The 19330-nt window shown below is 33.4% G+C and overlaps 1 protein-coding gene across 1 annotated transcript in view; it reads right to left on the bottom strand.

Moving 5' to 3' along the window:
- The window catches only part of LOC122525598 (neurotrimin-like), a gene marked incomplete in the record, with an annotated part of 207429 nt that extends 188427 nt beyond the window's left edge, over positions 1-19002 (bottom strand). Inside the window, 1 exon segment of the mRNA XM_043648515.1 lies at positions 18628-19002. Coding sequence (XP_043504450.1) covers positions 18628-18721 — 94 coding nt within the window.
- Positions 19003-19330: the final 328 nt, after the last annotated feature.

Below are 19330 nucleotides of genomic sequence, written 5' to 3'. Positions count from 1 at the left end.
GTTTAAGATACAAAGAAAGAAACGACTGATTTTTCTCTAGCATAGAAAAAACTCACAGAGGGAAGATAGGTAGATGAAAATATGCTTGAAATTGATACTGGCCTGTGCTTTCCTTTTGAAAGATCAGATAGATTTTGTGGAACTCATTCCATCAAAGTTGAAAGCTTCTTATCGATCGTCATAAGTCTACGAGAACATGAGTATAGAAGAAGAAGAAGAATAAGAAGAAAAAAGACGCGACAACTACGAGGATATCAACGATGTCTACCACGATCGATACCAACGATAATAATGCTGGAATAAAATGATTTGTCCTTGGCCATTATTGTCGTAGAATGTTCGCTTTGGTGGACAACGGGACATGGGGTAGTGGTGAACCGTGGTAAAGCAGATGAAAACGTACGAGCAAGAAAGAAAGAGAGAGAGAGAGAGAGAGAGAGAGAGATAGATAGAGAAAGAAAAAGCGATGAGGGTGAGCTTAAATCGAGTAAAAGCATCGTGAAAGCACCGTGAACGTAAAAGGGTTTCTCTCACGTACGAAGTACGTGTACGTCGATACTGCCTGTCGAACGGTAAAATAATAATGGTGAGAACGAGGGAAGAGAAAGAGAGGAAAAGAGAGAGAAAGAGAGAGAAACATCGAGGAAGGATAGAAAAGGAGAGAGAGAAAGAAAGAGAGAGAGAGAGAGAGGAAACGTGAAAGGCATTTTCCGAGACACGCACGTGTCCAGATGTCAACTGTTTTTCCAAAGAACGGAAGGAAACTAGAAATCTCGCGAATACGTGGACGATTCCGCGACTGACTTCATTCCTTTCATTTCGTCTATCTAGTTTCTTTTCCTCCCTCTCTCTCTCTCTTCTACGTTACTTTATTTTATTCTTTTCGTATCTATCTTTTAAAACTAGTGTTCCATTGAAGGATAACGAACGTACGAAACGATCGAATCAAACGACTCTCTATCGAGCTTTTTAAATCGTATCCAATAAGCTCGATAGATCGAATAGAAATAAAATGAAGCAAGGATGGGGGATGGTTAATTGTAGGAAATTTTGTGAATTTTTGTATCTCGTTGACTACTCGAAAAGTTATCTTTTCATTATACGAGAAAATGAAGGTGTACGGGTGTTTGAGAATATCACGGGAATGGAATAAAATGGATTGCGTGGGCTTTGCATCCATCGCTAAAGTTGTATGGAAAATCGACGTAGAAGTCGTTGACACGAATTCTGTTTTACAGTCTTTCTCTTTCTCTCTCTCTCTCTCTCTCTCTCTATCCCTCAGGCTTTCTCGTTCTGTTAGAACGATGAAAGCATTAAACCTGCATCGAGACTGGATGGTGGCCAACGAATATGGTAACGTCGTCTATACGACTAAATCTATCACTATTTAAACATCTAGCAATAACACGACACGACTGTACGACGCCACGTCACGATTGGTGCGTCGATAGGGAGGAAAGAGAAACGACTGGAAGAATCAAAGACAGAGACAGAGAGAGGGGGAGTGAGGGGGTGAGTGAGTTAGACGAAGAAGAGGAGAGAAAATCATACTCTCGAGCGAAATCTCGTAGAATAACGACGTGGGATGCACGATAACCCTCTCTCGTGAAATCGTTACGTCGAAGAGAGAGAGTTGACTTGAAACTTTGGTTTCCTCGTTTCCCGACCCACACCCCACCACCTCGCTTGAAATACATCCAACGATTTTATGCGACGCATCTGCTACGACGATTTCGACTTTATCCAAGCTCTTAAACTTGAAAAGAAATGTTGTAGGACGTTACGGAAGACAAATTTTTTCTTCTTCTCTTATCTTTTCTTAGTATTTTATTACATTTTTTTTGATTTCTTTTTTTTGCCCGTTTTATTATTATTATTCTTATTCTTTTTTTTTCTTTTCTTTTCAGTTGGAAAGATTGTATGGGTTTTCATTTTGATTTATAACGGTACGATATTTTTTTTAAAGTGAGTTTGACAGTGGCCAAGGTTCGTGCAGTTTCAATGATAGTGTTACGAATTTTGTTAAATTTTGATCTATTACGAATTATTTTTTAATTTATTGTATATTTTAGTAAAAATTGTGAAGCATAAATAATTGTGTGTTTGTATGTAATTATATTCTTCTTTTTTTTTGCCCGTTTTATTATTATTCTTATTCTTATGGTTTTTTTTTTCCTTTGCAGTTAGGAAGATGAAATAGGCATAGATTTTATTGGTTTTCATTTTGATTTATAACGGTACGATTTTTTTTTGAGAATGAGTTTGACAGTGGCTGAAGTTCGTGCAGTTTTAATGTTAGTGTTACGAATTTTGTTAAATTTTAATCTATCGCGAATTATTTTGTAATTTATAGTATATTTTAGTAAAAATTGTGAAGCATAAATAATTGTCCGTTTGTATGTAATTATATTCTTCTTTTTTTTTGCCCGTTTTATTATTATTATTCTTATTCTTCTGGTTTTTTTTTCTTTGCAGTTAGAAAGAAGAAATAGGCATAGATTGTATGGGTTTTCATTTTGATTTATAACGGTACGATATTTTTTTGAAAATGAGTTTGACAGTGGCCAAGGTTCGTGCAGTTTCAATGTTAGTGTTACGAATTTTGTTAAATTTTGATCTATCACGAATTATTTTTTAATTTATTGTATATTTTAGTAAAAATTGTGAAGCATAAATAATTATTCGTTTGTATGTAATTATCAATTAATTATTGTAATATATAATTGTGTTGAATAAATTTTACCATTTAGATGAATTTTCTAAAACTATTAAAAACTATTTCATTCGTTCTTAGATTGCAGTGACAAAAATATACAATTACGTGCTAATAGCTATTAGGAAAGACCAATGTAAAACAAAGTAAAAAAAGAAAAGAAAGTTTAGTTGCAATAGAATCAGAAAATAATTCCGTCGACGAGTATACGAAATCGTAGCCCAAGCTGTTTTTGCAATGTACTACGTACTAGTACGTGTGTTGTCCGAGAGAAGTAACTATCTGTGGGAATAAACTTCTAATTCGTTTACCGTCCGAAAATCTACACTCACAAAACGAAACTTGCTTCTTCTTCCACTATCTCGTCACATCGTACTTGTGTTTCGAATCAATGGCATGTTCATTTACTTTTTCCCTATCTCTCTTTCTCTCACTCTCTCTCTTTCTCTCTCTTTCTTTTTTTCTTTTTCTATTTTTATTTCGTTCAGAAGGACACGTAATAATATTTGTAATACAACTCCATATTTTTTCGAAAATATTCTTGCTTTATAAATACTCCGAAATTCTCGTATTGCGAGAAAAGAAATCATCAAATTTGCAATTAGTTTTATCTTTTTCTTACAAATCTTATGGAAATTAAATTACGTTCAAATATAGGGAGACCAATATATATATCAACACTAATGTTGCTAGAAATTTATTTTCAATTTAAAAATATACACTAGCTTTCACCAAATTTATCCTAACATTTTAACCGCTTTATTAATTTAGAAAAATATTATTTATTAACATTACGCCGTCTGATGGTACCATATTGGTATCACAAATAACTTTATTGAACAAATTTCGAAAGTCACAGTGTTGAAAATATCAAAAAATACGTGATCCATTAATAATTGATTCTGCATATCAAATATATCCCAACACTTTAACATTGCCAACAAAAATTCTTTCTTTTTTCGAATAGACGAGAAAAACTCTACTTATTTATTTTTAACGATAAACTATAACTCGCTAAGTATAAAAATATCTTTTTTATATAAATTAAATAAAAAGAAAATAAAATAAAAAATATCTTTTTTAATAAAAATAACTAATATATGAATCACACCCCCATAAGATGTAGGATGTACTTTTTGTAATATAAAAATCAAAAGTATTCAAATTACCAGTAAAAAGCTGATACCACCATTTTTCTAATACGTTCTCTCTATAATAAAATTAAATAATTTAACTATCAACATATATTTAGATAAAAAAAGGAAAAAACAGAAAGACTAATTAGACGAAGAGATATCAGGAGCAGTTATAATTTAGAAAATTGTCGAGAGAAAAGGGCCAAATCCAAGCAAGAGGGAGTTTGAGAAAATCTCATTATTTATGAGCATGCGCGTATAAGGTGTATAATCGTGTAATACCATTCGCGCGGATTATTCGTATTCTCGCGCCACGGCATACCACCCACCACCGTTGCTGCTTATCGCCATGGCGTTGTTTGGCCCAGCGTTCCTGTACGGAACCACATTGAGGTAGAACGAAAGGGGGATTTGCTTAAAACACTGTGATGGTTAAGCCCTTCTGGACAGTGGAAGCTTACGGAAGCAGACGGTTATGAGAACCCGTATTGCACTATTTCTACATTCTAACACATCGAATTATTATTTTCCTTGAGCTTTCCACCGTTCAAACTTACTAAAATAGATTTATTATCGATTGACTCGACTTTATGGAAAAGGGTTAGCTTTAACCCTTTACTAGCTTATATACACCTGTATTGTCTTTACATGTATGCAAATGATATTACCTTTTCCGATCGGTGTTTCGATGTTTTCGACTATACATTTAAACGAAATCTGTATTTTTAAGTTATTCAAATAATTTTCATACAATTTTCATTTTAATTATATTCGTTATAAATAAGGTTCGCTATATAAAAAGTTATTTAAATAATTTCAATTAATTCATACAATTAAAAACAATCATAATTTCCACATGAAGGATAAAAATAAAAAAACACGATAGTTTAAAAATACAACATTGCTTGAAAACAATCACGGTATCGTACAAAGTGATTCTAGAATTCTCGATTAAAAGAAAGAGAAGGGGGAGAAGAAAAAAAAAGAAAGAAAAGGAGTGAAGTATTTGAAAAATCTTAAGGATCGATGGGGGCCAGGTCCCTCCACCCCCCTTTCGTACGTATTTGCTCAGTTAATCGTTTCTAAATAACGGGTCTCAAGTACACGGAGTTCGCAGTTCGGTCTAGCCCAGCTTCCTTCCTTCCTTCCTTCCATCCACCCACACTTCGTTTCACGCTCGTGTCTTTCCTTCTGGAAAATCTATCGCCCTCTCCGATACTACCGATCTAACCGGGCTAACGGGTTAAGTATACCATGCTCCGAGGGTAAAAGAGATAAAACCAATCACATAGTACTGTACACACAAAAATTTATTGCCCTGGATTATCTGGCCTTGGTCCAAACGCAAACACATCTCTTGTTTCGTCTGGCCACGAAACACGAAAAAGAAACAAAAAGAAAAAAAAGGAGACTAAAGTAGAAGAAGAAGAAGAAGAAGAAGATACAAAAATAGAAATAGAAAAGGTAGGAAAGTAAAACAAAAGTGTGAGTGAGTGAGTGAGTGAGTGAGTGAGAGGGAGTGCTTGTAAAAGAAGAGGATAAAACGGTTGTGTTGTGATCGAGGAAATAAGAGTGGAAAAGAGAGACAAACGTCATAGTTCTTCTCGTTTCTTCTACTTCTTCTTCTTCCTCTTCTTCCTCTTTCTTTCCTCCCCACCCCGTGCACCTCGTATCTCTTGTATTCACGAAAGCCCACGGTTTCGAGGTTGCGCGTTTGAATCTCGCGAAAGGAGAGGATTTCTACGAAAAGACGTGCATCCCTCTTTATTGTCGGATAGACCATTTGAACAACAGCCAACATGGGAAGGAAGCCGAGACCTTACCCTCCTATCCACCTTTTACGCTTCACCGCGTTATATCCGTCTCTTTTTCTCCGACATATCTCGTGTTCCTGGCTCTCTTTTTTCCTCCTCCTTCTCTTCCTCCCTTTTTCCTTTCTTTTCGTGTACCATACTCGCCCCCTGACCCCCCCTACTCCTCTCTACCACAACCGTTTTACAGTAGAACGTCGTCGCGAGCGACTGTAATAGATTTATACCGCTCGACTCGGTGCTGCATTCGTGAAAGAATAGGAGGAAACGTAGAGGACCGGATCCGTTTTCGTCTGCGAGAGGGCAAAAGAATAGAACTGAGGAGGGATCTGACCGGACAGGATGTTCGAATGTTTCGAGAGACCTTACGAGGATCCTATTCGCCAAAGGAATTCGCCCAGATACAAAGGAGAGAAAGAAACAATTGATATTGCATAAGATTGCTATGGTATGTATGCAACTCCTTGCCAACGAATCCGTTTTCGTTGTATCCTTTTATCGACTCTACCGATCCTCGATATCATAGTTTCCTTTTTTTTTTCTTTTTTTACCTACTCTCTTAGACTCTTTCTCTTTCTATATATTATATGGAAAAAGAAAACAAATAAATCATAATTTTTATATGTATATCAATAAATCTTAATTTTTTTTTTTTTTTTAACCATATGTTTATTGTTTTGAACCAATACTACTATACTACTATTATAGAACCATTATGCTTTTATTTATTATTTACTATTTTCTTTTTACATTTATCTACATACTGTGCGTTACTACTAATATAATGATAAGTTTAATAATAATTACATGATTTTCATTTCCGTTTTGTTTTATCTATACATTACATTGTACTGCACTGTAATTAATGGCCTTTAGGGAGCCTAGGCTCTAGGGTCAATAAAATATTATTAAATAAATAAAAATAAATAAATAATACAAATTTCAGTTGCCGATGAAATCCCAATAAAGAGACGAAACGTACAAAAAGAATTTCTAATCCGTTCAAATTTTCCTGAGATACCTAATTTAATATAAATAAGAAGTTTGAAATGTTTTTTTAGATAATAGCTTCGAAAATAACGATTATATATGTGTGCCCATAATTATGAAAGTGGTCTAAGTCAAAATTAAAAAATAAATAAATTTATATTAATTATTTCACATCACATTATTTGAAACTAAATGAATTCAATGTAATTTTCACGATACATTGTTAAAAATAAAATGTTAGATGGTGTTTTTTATTTCAATATTATATAGAATTCATTTAGCCTTCAAATGGTATCTTTTAAATATCTCAAAACAGGTATGAAAGTGGTCTAAGTTAAAATGAAAAAAAAAATAATTTTATTAATTATTTCACATCACATTATTTGAAACTAAATGAATTCAATGTAATTTTCACGATACATTGTTAAAAATAAAATGTTAGATGGTGTTTTTTATTTCAATATTATGTAGAATTCATTTAATGTTCAAATGTAATCCTTTAAATATCTCGAAACAAGAAATATACGACTCAGACCACTTTCATAATTATGAGAACGTATATCTTTTGAATTTATTTAAATAATACATGATTTTTAATGCATATTTTTTGACTACTTCTCTCTCTCTCTCTCTCTCTCTCTCTCTCACTGTTTTCAAGTTTAAACTCAGTCGTATCGATTTCCTTTCTTGAAAAGTTAACCGTGGATTACGAATGGGTAAAAAGTCAAAAGGGATCCCGTATGTATAACCCTTGTATGAAGCAACTGCTAGTTCTGTCTTGTTGCTACGTTATGACGGGGATCGATACGAATGTATCGAGTAAGATAACACGTCGAAATCGATAACTCTGACATGCATCGATGCGGAACAAATCGTATGAATTTTCTCCATTCATCTCTCCTATCGACCTTTTTCTTTTTTTTTTTTTTCCTTTTTTTCTTTCTTTCTTTTTCTTGTTTTTCATTTTTTTTTTCTTTTCTCGTTGGAGATTAATCGTCGAAAGATGAACTCACTTTTCTCGAACAATTAATAAATACTTTCACGTATAAAATAGAAAATACTCGAAGACAACGATTTTATAACACGATAATTATATTCGATGAAATATTTTACTTCTCGATCAATTATTTATTATTTTATTTTATTTATTTCTTACTCCAATCCTTTTGGGTTTGAAGGGCTTCCGTTACACATTCTTTCTTTTTTACAATAACAGAAAATAATATTTGTTCTAATTGTAAACTTACACTTTCCATTTTCGTTAACTTATATAATTTATACTACAATTGTAACAATTGATAAACAAATTCAAATTATTAACCTTCTCGAGATGAATTTGTTTTTATATTTGCATGTACCCCATCTCAGAAAATATAATTTTCAAATAAAAACGTATAGTCTCCGTTTTTAAAACATAGTATTATTCCATTGTACCATTGGGAATCTTAAATCGTAATAAAGGTAATATATCAATAGGTAAGAAATATCGATCGTAGAATAAATTTTTCTTTCTCGAGAGGGAAACCTGTTGAGAAATGGTACGGACGATGTAAGGAATTTCGAAGGAATAAAATTTGACTTTAACTTGAATTATTTGTCGAATACTTCGATACTTATCGTTAGATAAATATGTGACACTAGAGACAAGCAAATAAAAAAAAACAAACATAAAAACCTTTAAACAAATTGTTACCAATCTTAATAAAAATCTTAAACGAATTATTTATTTATTTATCTTATAAATTATTATTTATTACTCTTATTATTTATCTTATAAATAAATATTGGAAAATGTAATGGGGAGTGATTTTGTTCCAAGCGTCTGGAAAAACGACACCATGAAGTTTGTCGGAATTTACAACGCGCGGGAAAGCGATTTCAAGTATACGGCATGAAGTTGTCTTCTCTTCTTCTTCCCCTTTTTTCTCAAGCGGGTCACCCATCCAAGTACTAATCGTACTCAGCGCTGCTTTACTTAAATGATCGAAGCGAGAACTAATTCTGTAACCGCGCCATGACTGTTGACGCGTGAAGTAATTCGATATATCTCTCTTATATTTAGTGTGGACTGATATCTATATTTTGATATTTTATTATTCTTTCTAATATATTTAATATATCGATAATAAATTTAAATTAATAATAATAATAAAATTTTTTTTGTTAAGTTATTTTTGAGGTTATTGAGGTTATGTTCGTTTTGGTACGGCAAAGAAGTATAACTTCTTACGTTCGTACATATTCTTTTTTTATTCTTTCTTATATATATAATAATAATAATTATTTTTGAAGTTATATTTCTTTTGGCGCGTTTGGGAAAATGTAATGGGAGTGATGTTTTTCCGAGCGTCTGGAAAAATGACACCATGAAGTTTGTCGGTATTTATGACGCGCGGGAAAGCGATTTCAAATATACGGCATGAAGTTGTCTTCTCTTCTTCCCCCCTTTTTTTCTCAAGCGGGTCACCCATTCAAGAAGTACTAATCGTACTCAGCGCTGCTTTACTTAAATGATCGAAGCGAGAACTAATGCTGTAACCGCGCCATGGCTGTTGACGCGTGAATTAATTCGATATATCTCTCTTATATTTAGTGTGGACTGATATCTCTATATTATGATATTTTATTATTCTTTCTAATATATATAATATATCGATAATAAATTTAAATTAATAATAATAATAATAAATTTTTTTGTTAAGTTATTTTTGAGGTTATTGAGGTTATGTTCGTTTTGGTACGGCAAAGAAGTATAACTTCTTAACGTGAGTACATATTCTTTTTTTTATTCTTTCTTATATATATAATAATAATAATTATTTTTGAAGTTATACTTCTTTTGGCGCGTTTGGGAAAATGTAATGGGAGTGATGTTTTTCCGAGCGTCTGGAAAAACGACACCATGAAGTTTGTCAGTATTTACAACGCGCGGGAAAGCGATTTCAAGTATACGGCATGAAGTTGTCTTCTCTTCTTCCCCCCTTTTTATCTCAAGCGGGTCACCCATCCAAATACTAATCGTACTCAGCGCTGCTTTACTTAAATGATCGAGCGGGAACCAACGCTATCACAGCGCCATGACTGTTGACGCATAAAATAATTCGATATATCTCTCTTATATTTAGTGTGGACTGATATCTATATTTTGATATTTTTGTTTTTTTTTTGTTTTGTATTCTTTCTTATGTATGTAATATATCGATCGATTGAAAATATGTTTCCTTTCTTTTTTTTTTTAAATTATTTTTGAGGTTATTGAGGTTATATTTGTTTTGATACGGCAAAGAAGTATAACTTCTTACGTGCGTACATAAGTACACACACCAGTTTTTTTTTTAAAGTTATTTTTTTGAAGTTATTTTTGAGGTTATTGAGGTTATATTTGTTTTGGTACGCAAAAGAAGTATAACTTCTTACGTATGTACATAAGTACACACACCAGTTTTTTATTTATATATCTTATAAATCGAATTATTTATATATATAATTTTATATATCTTTGTCAGGGTATAGTTGAAGGGATAATAAATAAAGGAAGAATTCCCTTTAGAGGTATCTGACGCATCGATGTTAATTCCTAGAATGTCCCGTTAACACCTATTCGTCCTGAATGCGTCATGTAATAATACGAAGACACTTCTTGAAGTATTGGAGCGTACCGGGACATGGAACGTAATTTCCTCCCACCTCTATGTGCACACCTCTCACACTCTAGCATCATCGTCGTCTAAGACAGAGAAGGAGTGAGTGAAGGAGTCTGTATGAAAGACAGAGAGAAAGAGAGAGATAGAGAGAGAGAATCATAATGAATACTGCTGCCACAGTTGCATAGCTACGTCACGTGTCATAGAGGAAACTTTGAACGCTCGTCATTGCGAAACACTAGTCACACACACACATATCTAATCCCTCACCAATTCTAATCCCTTAATCATCTTTCAAGTCATCGTTATTCTTATTACTATCTCATTATCTTTAGAGAAATAGAACAAAATATTTCATCTATCTGACGTATTCCAACGAATATTTCGATTGTCATCTCAATTTGTACTCGATTTATCGCATTGTTTTAACTGTGATTAATGTTAAAGCTAGCGAAAGTTTTTTTATTTATTTTTTCTTAGTTGCCAAGATTAATTTTGTAACGTGTATTTTGTCTTGAAACAATCTTAATTATTATATTTAATTTTAGATAAAGGTTAATTACTTTTAACGAAAACACACGTACGACGATGACGAGATAAACAGTAACGTCGTATGAACTACTTCAAAATTGAAATATTAGGTTCGAGATATTATAGTTATCTCTATGTTTCATAATTATTCTTATTTATCATGAACATTTTGATTGAGTTTATTTTTATCACTGATATAATAATTTAATAATTGAAAATGAATATTTGATTTATGATTAGTGTCGTGATCTTCTGGAAAGATTATTGACAAACGTAACTTCGGAATAATAATTTTGAAAATGGAAACAAAATTGTTTAAAAAATGAAATAAATAAATAGGTCTCATAAATTTAATTAGACAAAAAATTGAAATAAACGAACGGGTCTTATAAATTTATTAAAAAAAAAATTGAAATAAACGAATGTGTCTAATAAATTTAACTTAAAATAAAATAAAATAAATGAATAAGAAATGAAATAATAATAATAATAAAAATAAGTAGGTCGTTAGGCAAAAGTATTACTGTGTTGAATTATTCTCAGACAAAACAAACGAAGAAATCGTCGAAAAGGACAGTCCAGCTGTTTTCTTCTAAAAGACGGGAACGAAACTCTATCTCTCCCCTTACTTTAAAGTTTCCCAAGGCGTCTTCTTGTTTCAACGAGAGACGACATTAGCACTTGACGCCCTCGCTTTCGACAGCCTCGAGATTTTCCTTTAGCGGAAACTCGAGGGTAGGCGAGGGTAAAAGGCACTCGACGATCGTGGCGACGATGCTTGCGCTTTTCGCGTTACCGGTTGCTCCAACGAATTATTCGGATTCACTAGATTTCTCTTGTTTTTCTTTTTTCCTCTCTCTTTTTCTTTTTTTCCCCCATTCCTTTCACCCTCTTCTTTTTCCCATTACTTATTTAGTACCTTAACCCTTTGAATGCCGAGAAGCACCATCACGCTTTTTCTCAGTTATGCTCAAAATATTTCAACAATGCTATCATTCAAGCGAATTATAATAAATTATGCAAGTGAATTAATATATAAATTATGAAATTGAAAATAATTAATATTATATAATATATAATTTTTTTAAAATATATATAAATGATTTTTTAATATTTAAAGATTCGTTTTTATTCAATTCACTGTCGTATTGATCGGCATGAATGAATATTTCGACGATTGTTAAAAACGCATAAAAAGTGCATACACATTTCGCGTATAAATAAATGGGAAAAAAAATATTCTCGGTATTTAAAAAACATGTGTTTCCATTATTTGCTTATTTATAATGAGTTACCTGTCGTGTTGAGAAAGTTACATTGTCTACTAAACTCTTCCGTTTGATTTATTCGTAAAGTGGCTAACTCGGAACATATCTCTTGCAACAGCTGACATTCAGTCAGAATTAGAGAATATCATAGTTGTGCATGTTACCTTATCCGCTCTGAATAATTTCCATTACTTAGAACATATTCCCTAAATTTGTACATTCGCAACTATTTTTAAAAAACGTTACCCTCACTGTTATCATTTTAATAAAATCATGAGAAAAGTATGAGGCAACGATCTCACGGATTTCGTATACTTTATTCGTATTATCTTGAAATAAATAAATGAAAAATCCAGATAAAGCGAGAGAATCACTTTTTTATTTGAAATTTTCAAAAAATTATCATACATTATACGAGTTATCATTTCGAAATGAAATAAAATAGAGATAAAACTTTCTTCGGATTATCAAGTACGAATCACAAAGTTTTATATCAAAGTACCCAATGTAATTTTCATTCGAATATCAATTAATAATTAAACAACGATATCTTCATAACTCCTAATATTTTTTTCCATTCCATTGATTTATCTTAATAAACTTATCTCTCTTACATCTTCACAATTTTCTTTCTTTTTCTTTTTCCTTTTCTATCTTTCGTCAATCCAGCTACTATTAAACGTTGTTTACCGAACGAAAACGAAGAAGAAAGACGATAGACGACGGTATATTTGTCGAAGGGCACACACCCTACACCCACGAAATTTTCCTCACGATTTTTCCCCCCTCACCCCTTCCACCGATCTCTACTCGGAAAAATCACTTGCCTTAGTATTTCGCGTTGAAATAACAATGGCCGTAGGAACGACGAAACGAAAGAGCATCCGCTTCCGGCAGTGGTGAAACAAAAATCGAGTATCACCCTTATATATATTTCTCCCCTTCCCTCCCCCCCGGTTCTTCTACTTTTTTTTCCTTTCCCTTTTTCTTTCGTCATTTTCTTAACGCGTGTCACGCGTGTGCAATCAATCTACCACATAACGTTTACCAGTTCTACCATTTCGTAAAAAGGGCGTGTCTGTCTTATCGGTTTGTTGGATCAAGAAAAGAGGAACGTAGACGTCGTTTACATCGATCCCTTTTTTCCCCTCCTCACCCTCCCACTCACTCGAAGGTTTTTAACTATAGTAAAGTCAGTCAAACTATAAGAGTATCTCTACAGGTCTTCGTGGCTCAAGTGGTAGAGCGTTCTTTCGGTATGCTAAAGATCCTGGGATCGAATCCCGGTCCTCTCGATTTTGTTAAACAACTGAAGCTCGAATTTATGGGAGATTTCTTCGAACGAACAAATGCGTCAGGGTTGCTATAAGAGTGTCTCTAATTGATTAATTGACAAAGTGAATGAAACTTTGAGAACACGCATCGTTAGAATACTTCACTGAGTCTCTTCTTATTCCAATTCAAAACTAGGGGTTTTCTTTGGTAAAGTCATTTCACAAATTGTTCTGTGCAAGTTCTATGCTGCAAGTTCTGTTCCACGGAAACGCACTAGAGCTTTTGAGTTAGATGGAGATAAAGATAGAGATAGATACATAGATGGGGGCAGATAGAAAGAGATAGGAACAGGAAGGATGCGAGATGCAGCTTGGTTGCGGCCGTGTCGGCAATCTGGTCGCGCGCAAAACAACGCTTGCAGCTGACGTTTTACACTTTGCGGTCGGCCGATGCACACCGAATAGGAGCCCTCCGAGCGATAGCCCTTCCGTCGCGTCGTTCTCGTCCTTCCGCATCGTGGATTACGTTCACATTCTCGTTTCCAGCCTTTCAATCCCAAAGATCCTTCCTCTTCGTACCTAATCCGTTCCTATCGTTTATAGTATTATTTTATTATATTGTTATTTTTGCTTAAATTCGATGCTTTTATATTTGTATTTGTGTAAACGTGTCTTTGAGAGTGTGTATGGAAATTTTTAAATTATATTTCTTTTAAATAATCTTAATGGTATCATCGTATTTAATTATTTTATATAATATAATATATTATATAATATTATATAAATGTATAATATATATATAATAAAGTATAATATAGTATAGAAATATACTATACTTTATTAAATACTTTGATTTTTGAAATTTTCGAATATCTCCAAAATCACACGTTAATAAATAAAATTTCATTGGTAGATGTATTTTTAATTTGAAAAATTAGTAATAAATCTAATAAAATATAAAGTTGTTATACTATTTCATATAAGATAAAAATAATTATTTTCATTCAAAAAATTATTCCGAATGTTATTATTATTATTAGTTCTGTAGAAATATTGCGAATACTTGTATTAACACTTCGTACGTTTCACTTTATTTTTCTTATTTTTCTTTAAGCGATACTTTTTATCCATTATAGCTTTTTAAAAGGTTACGGATAAACGTGGAAAAAGAAAAAAGAAAAAAAGAAAAAAAAGAGAATTCAAGGACGGATCGAGTAAGTATTTCAGACAAATTGATGCTTTACAAATTACAGATTGCTAGTATCGTACAGAAAGATTATAAATGGAAGTAGAAACGCAGTTAATCTATCAGCAATAGAGAAATAAAGAAATAAAATCAAAGAGAAAGAGAGAGAGAGAGAGAGAGAGAGAGAGAAACGCAAACTGATCTCCGATCAAACGTGTGATAGAATCGATATTAATTAGCGAGCCAATTAAACTTCGACCATTGCTCGAATACACAGAATTCCCGTTTTCCGAGAAGTGCACGTATATTGATAATAATTTCGACGAATGATTACGTCCATTTGAAAGTTTAGCCATTTTCGTAGGAGTTAAACAAAAATTTACCAACAAGTGTGTACACTTCTTCCCTATTTCTTCATATCAAAATATATTATACAAAATACGACAAAAAAATATATTATTAACAAAATATTGTAAAACCGGATTTCCTTGCTAACGTGTTGCAAAAAAAAAACGTGAGGATAACAAAATCAAATGTTCTACTCAACAAAAAAACAAAACAAAAAAACCGATATTTTAAAAGTTCATTTCCCTCGTGATATTAATCGAGTAAACAAAATATCGAAATAAAAGTTTTTCCTCTCTTTTAATTCTTCTTTTTTTTTTTTTCTTTTTAAAACGAACAATAGCGTAACAGATGAGTTGATTATTATGATTTGTTATTGATAATATAAGTCATTATTTTGGGAATAGAAAATTGAAAAATCGTGCAACTAGACATCGGTCGAATCAATTGCTTTAAAATGTTAATAAAGTATCGATCGTCTCGAGTTCGGTACTGCCATGAACTTTTGTATATACGTATATATATATATACCTGACTCACCTACATCCTACTACTACATAGATATACTACATTCCGAAAAGAGCCGTCTGCAAATGGTCGATAAAGTCAGATGGCCCGGCGGGTTGGTTCTGTGGTTTAAAAAAGGAAGGAAGCTCATAAAATCAAGAAGCACAGATAAGCTTTCATGAAATTTGAATTCGTCGTTAAGCGTCGTTTCACCTACTCCACAACCGGTGGTAAATATCGTGGCTTTGAAAGCTATTTACTCGGCGCATTATTGCGTTAAGTTTTCATAAAGGCGAAGGCACACTTTGTGCAAATGACACCGGAGAATTTACTGGATTTCAGTCGAATTAACGCGCAAGATTTTATAATCAAAGAAACAACGTTACAAACGTATGCTTATTTTTCATCTTATTTACTTTTTATATATATACAAATGTATTACTATATATATATAATATTTATATATATATATATAATAATTTAAATGTATTATTTATTTTAGTATTTAAATGTATTACTATATATATAAAATTTACTTATATAATATATATAATGTAAGTAAATAAGTAAATAATAAATATATATTTTTGTTTATATATATATATACCAATATACCAGAACGAACGAACACATAAATGTCTACTATTTTTTATCTTTTATTTTTTCGAATCACCATCAGCATCCCCCACACAGGGGGATGATTCTTCGTTCGAGAATGAGCAAAATAAAATGAAGATTTAGCGAATGAGAGAGTGGTTATTCGTATACGAGAGGGAAAACGAGATAACGAGAGATAGAGAGAGAGAAAGGGAGGGAAAAAAAGAGGGATGTAGGGGGTTAAGCCATTCGTCAGGATTTCGCGTTACACGCAAAACGAAATAAAGGAACTGGTCCGAACACTGGGTCCGGCTCCGGCTGTGGGAGTCTGGATCCGGAAACGTTCGTTGGTATCAACTTCCTAACGCGAAATTTTCGAGGATGTTGAGAAGAGGATAGCCACACACGCACACACATTGGCGGGTTTTACAAGCTTCAAGAGAGAAAGTGGCAAGGGTTGGTGGGAATGGTTGGTTGGTTGGTTGGTTGGTTGGTTGGTCGGTTGGTTGCTTTTGAGGAAAGACCGAGCATCGAACAAGTTATAAGGGTTCATCTGCACAGACACGCGTCTCTCTATTTGCATAACAGAGGAGCATCGCATAATGGAAATTGCTCAGAGTTGTATAACATTGCGTGCCTCGCAACATGTGTTAGATGTACGTATTGTTGGTTGGTTGGTTGGTTGGTTGGTAGGTAGGTAGGTAAGAGAAAGGTAGTAACTAACCATAGAAGAGAAAGAGAAAGGCATTTCTCTCATTCTCGCGTGCTCGCGAATAATTAGCAGCAGGACCTGTGCATGACACGAACGTTAGAAGCTACCACTGAACTAGTACTACTTCGTCATGCGATAGGCATGCCACGTTTCCCTGCTATCCATCCACCTTTCCCACACTTTTTACGTTTCCCTTAAAGCTCGTGCGAGCTTTAAGAGACATCTCCGAGTCTCTTACTCCTACAATCTTCTTTTTGTCATACGAACGAACGAATAAAACGAGAGAAAGAGACAGTTCTCAGGACGCTTATGAATTTACGGGAAAGAATTCTCTCTTCTGTGTGATTTTATGAGATTTATTTGATTCTCGACACCACAGTTATAAGAAAGAAACTAAGAGAGAGAGAGAGATAGAGGGTGACTCGAAAGTAATTAAAACGAGTGCTTGTAGCTTCTCCTTCCCGTAGGACTAATCTCAGCAACCTATTCTATGTTTTCTTAGAACCTCGGGCGCTTGTACGACACTATCTAGTTACAGAGAGAGCATTTCCCAAGTTTCGTTGCCACGGACACTTCGCAACTACGCTAGAAATAGAAACCGAAGCTCGAGAAGTTTGTTCGGACAGTGATTTTGCACTTTGAAAAGCTTTCGATGAAAGGCACCCGATGAAAAGCTTGCTTTCTCTCTCTCTCTCTCTCTCTCTCTTTTTTCCTGATATACACGAAATTACGTTCGAATAGACGACCCCGTGGAATGGGACGAAGGGGGAGGGAAAAAAAAGTGATTATCGGTTTATCGACAGGAAAGAGGTATTCGTAAGAAGAATAATTGAAGAAAAGTAGAAAAAGAGAGAGAGAAAGAGAGAGAGAAAGATGTCGAAAAGCAATATTTTCCAAATTTCGTTCATCTCGACAGTTTCTCTATCGAAGTCACTCGCCGGTTGCTTGTCTAGCAACGGCGGCCAGTGATTCTCTCAAGGGAACAACCTCCCAGGAGAAATCGCTGGCAATCCCAAAGATTGACGGAGCATCTAACGACGGAAACCTGAATTTTTCTCTTCTACCAGCAGCACTTGGAGGATAACGAAGATAGTGCGGCGACTACGTCTATACGAGGATCTAAGATTAAAGATCATTGCAGTTGTGAAATATTACCGTCTTAACGACGAGAAATATATCTTTTTCGTATTCTCTTCTCAATTGTCGAACGTTTCTCTGTGTTTTTTTCTTTTTTTTTTTCTTTCACACACTTAATCAGAAAAATTAAAAACATTTTTTTGATTCCTCTATGCTCAAGCTTGGAATAAATCTAACAAGTTTAACAAGAAGACTGTATTAAAGAAACATTTGATAAATATATAAGTGTTACTTATTTTATTAATATTTTTTAATCATTTTTTCTTGTCAATTTTGATTGGAAATTAAATGTTGATCATTAAACGTCCTTGGAAAATGATGAATAATTTTCTAAAAGATTAGGCACGCAAAACATTACGCATCTATCGCATCAAATTATCGTAGAAAATAAGAGCTTTTTCTCCTCCCCAATTGAAAGGTAAAAGATTTTGACGTTTTTCAAATTGTTCGGAAAATAGTCGACGATGTAAGACGATTAGGTATAGCGCAAGAATTTCTCAAGAATTTCCTAAGAATTTCTCAAGAATTTAACGAGAATTTATGTGTGTGTGTCTGTGTGCACCATCTATATATATATATATATATATATATATATAAAAATATATATATACACCAGTATAAAATCGTTGAACGATTGATGACACTCGAAAATGCATTCAACGCGACGAAAAAAAAAATCGATTTGGTTTTATATCGGCGTATTTTCCATTCACCGAAATATCACTTTTTCGGAGAGGAGAAAAAGGAAACAAAAACAAAAAATAAGATCCACTTACCTTCCGATGAATCAGGATGAAACACGACACAGATGAAAAGGACCAACCACGAAGATACGTTAGATGCACCAAGAAATGAATTCATTATTCTCATTATTTGTTTTTTTTTCTTTCGTCGTTTCTCCTGGATGAAAAAAATCCGACAGAGAGTGCAGAGAGAAAATGATGAGAATGAGATATCAGCGTCTTATTCTTCTTCTTCTTCTTCTTCTTTATCACGTAAGCGGTACACGTACAAGTTAGTATAAAATCTACGCGAACCGGAGTCCAGATGCAGACTGACTCGTACTACGGAGTCCTGCAGGAGCAACACCGCACGCATGCGTCCTGTAAGCTCTCCACGTGCAACTACACTTTCCAACCTTTCTACGCAGACCTCACGATCATACCTTCTCTGACTTTTTTTTTTTTCTATTTCGTTTTCAATAATATCGATCAAATTCGAAATTGAACAATTATCTCCTTCCCCCTCCTACCCCCCCTCCCCAAATTACACCGTCAAACTTTTCATTTGGTTTCATTATATAATATTTTATGCAATATATATATATTCTTTTTTTATTTTATAAAATTATTCATTTATTTTAGAAAATTCGTATTTATTAATTTATTAAAGAATATTTGAAATTCTTGGAATGTATTTAAAGTTATTTTTTCCATGAGGTAATATTTTATTCGTAGTTTATCTAAATTGTTGAATATT

The sequence above is a fragment of the Polistes fuscatus genome, unplaced genomic scaffold (assembly GCF_010416935.1).
Source record: "Polistes fuscatus isolate 324 unplaced genomic scaffold, CU_Pfus_HIC Scaffold9, whole genome shotgun sequence".
Lineage (NCBI taxonomy): Eukaryota > Metazoa > Arthropoda > Insecta > Hymenoptera > Vespidae > Polistes > Polistes fuscatus.
The sequence above is the reverse complement of the archived record's forward strand: the minus strand, read 5'-3'. Positions and strand labels throughout refer to the sequence as shown.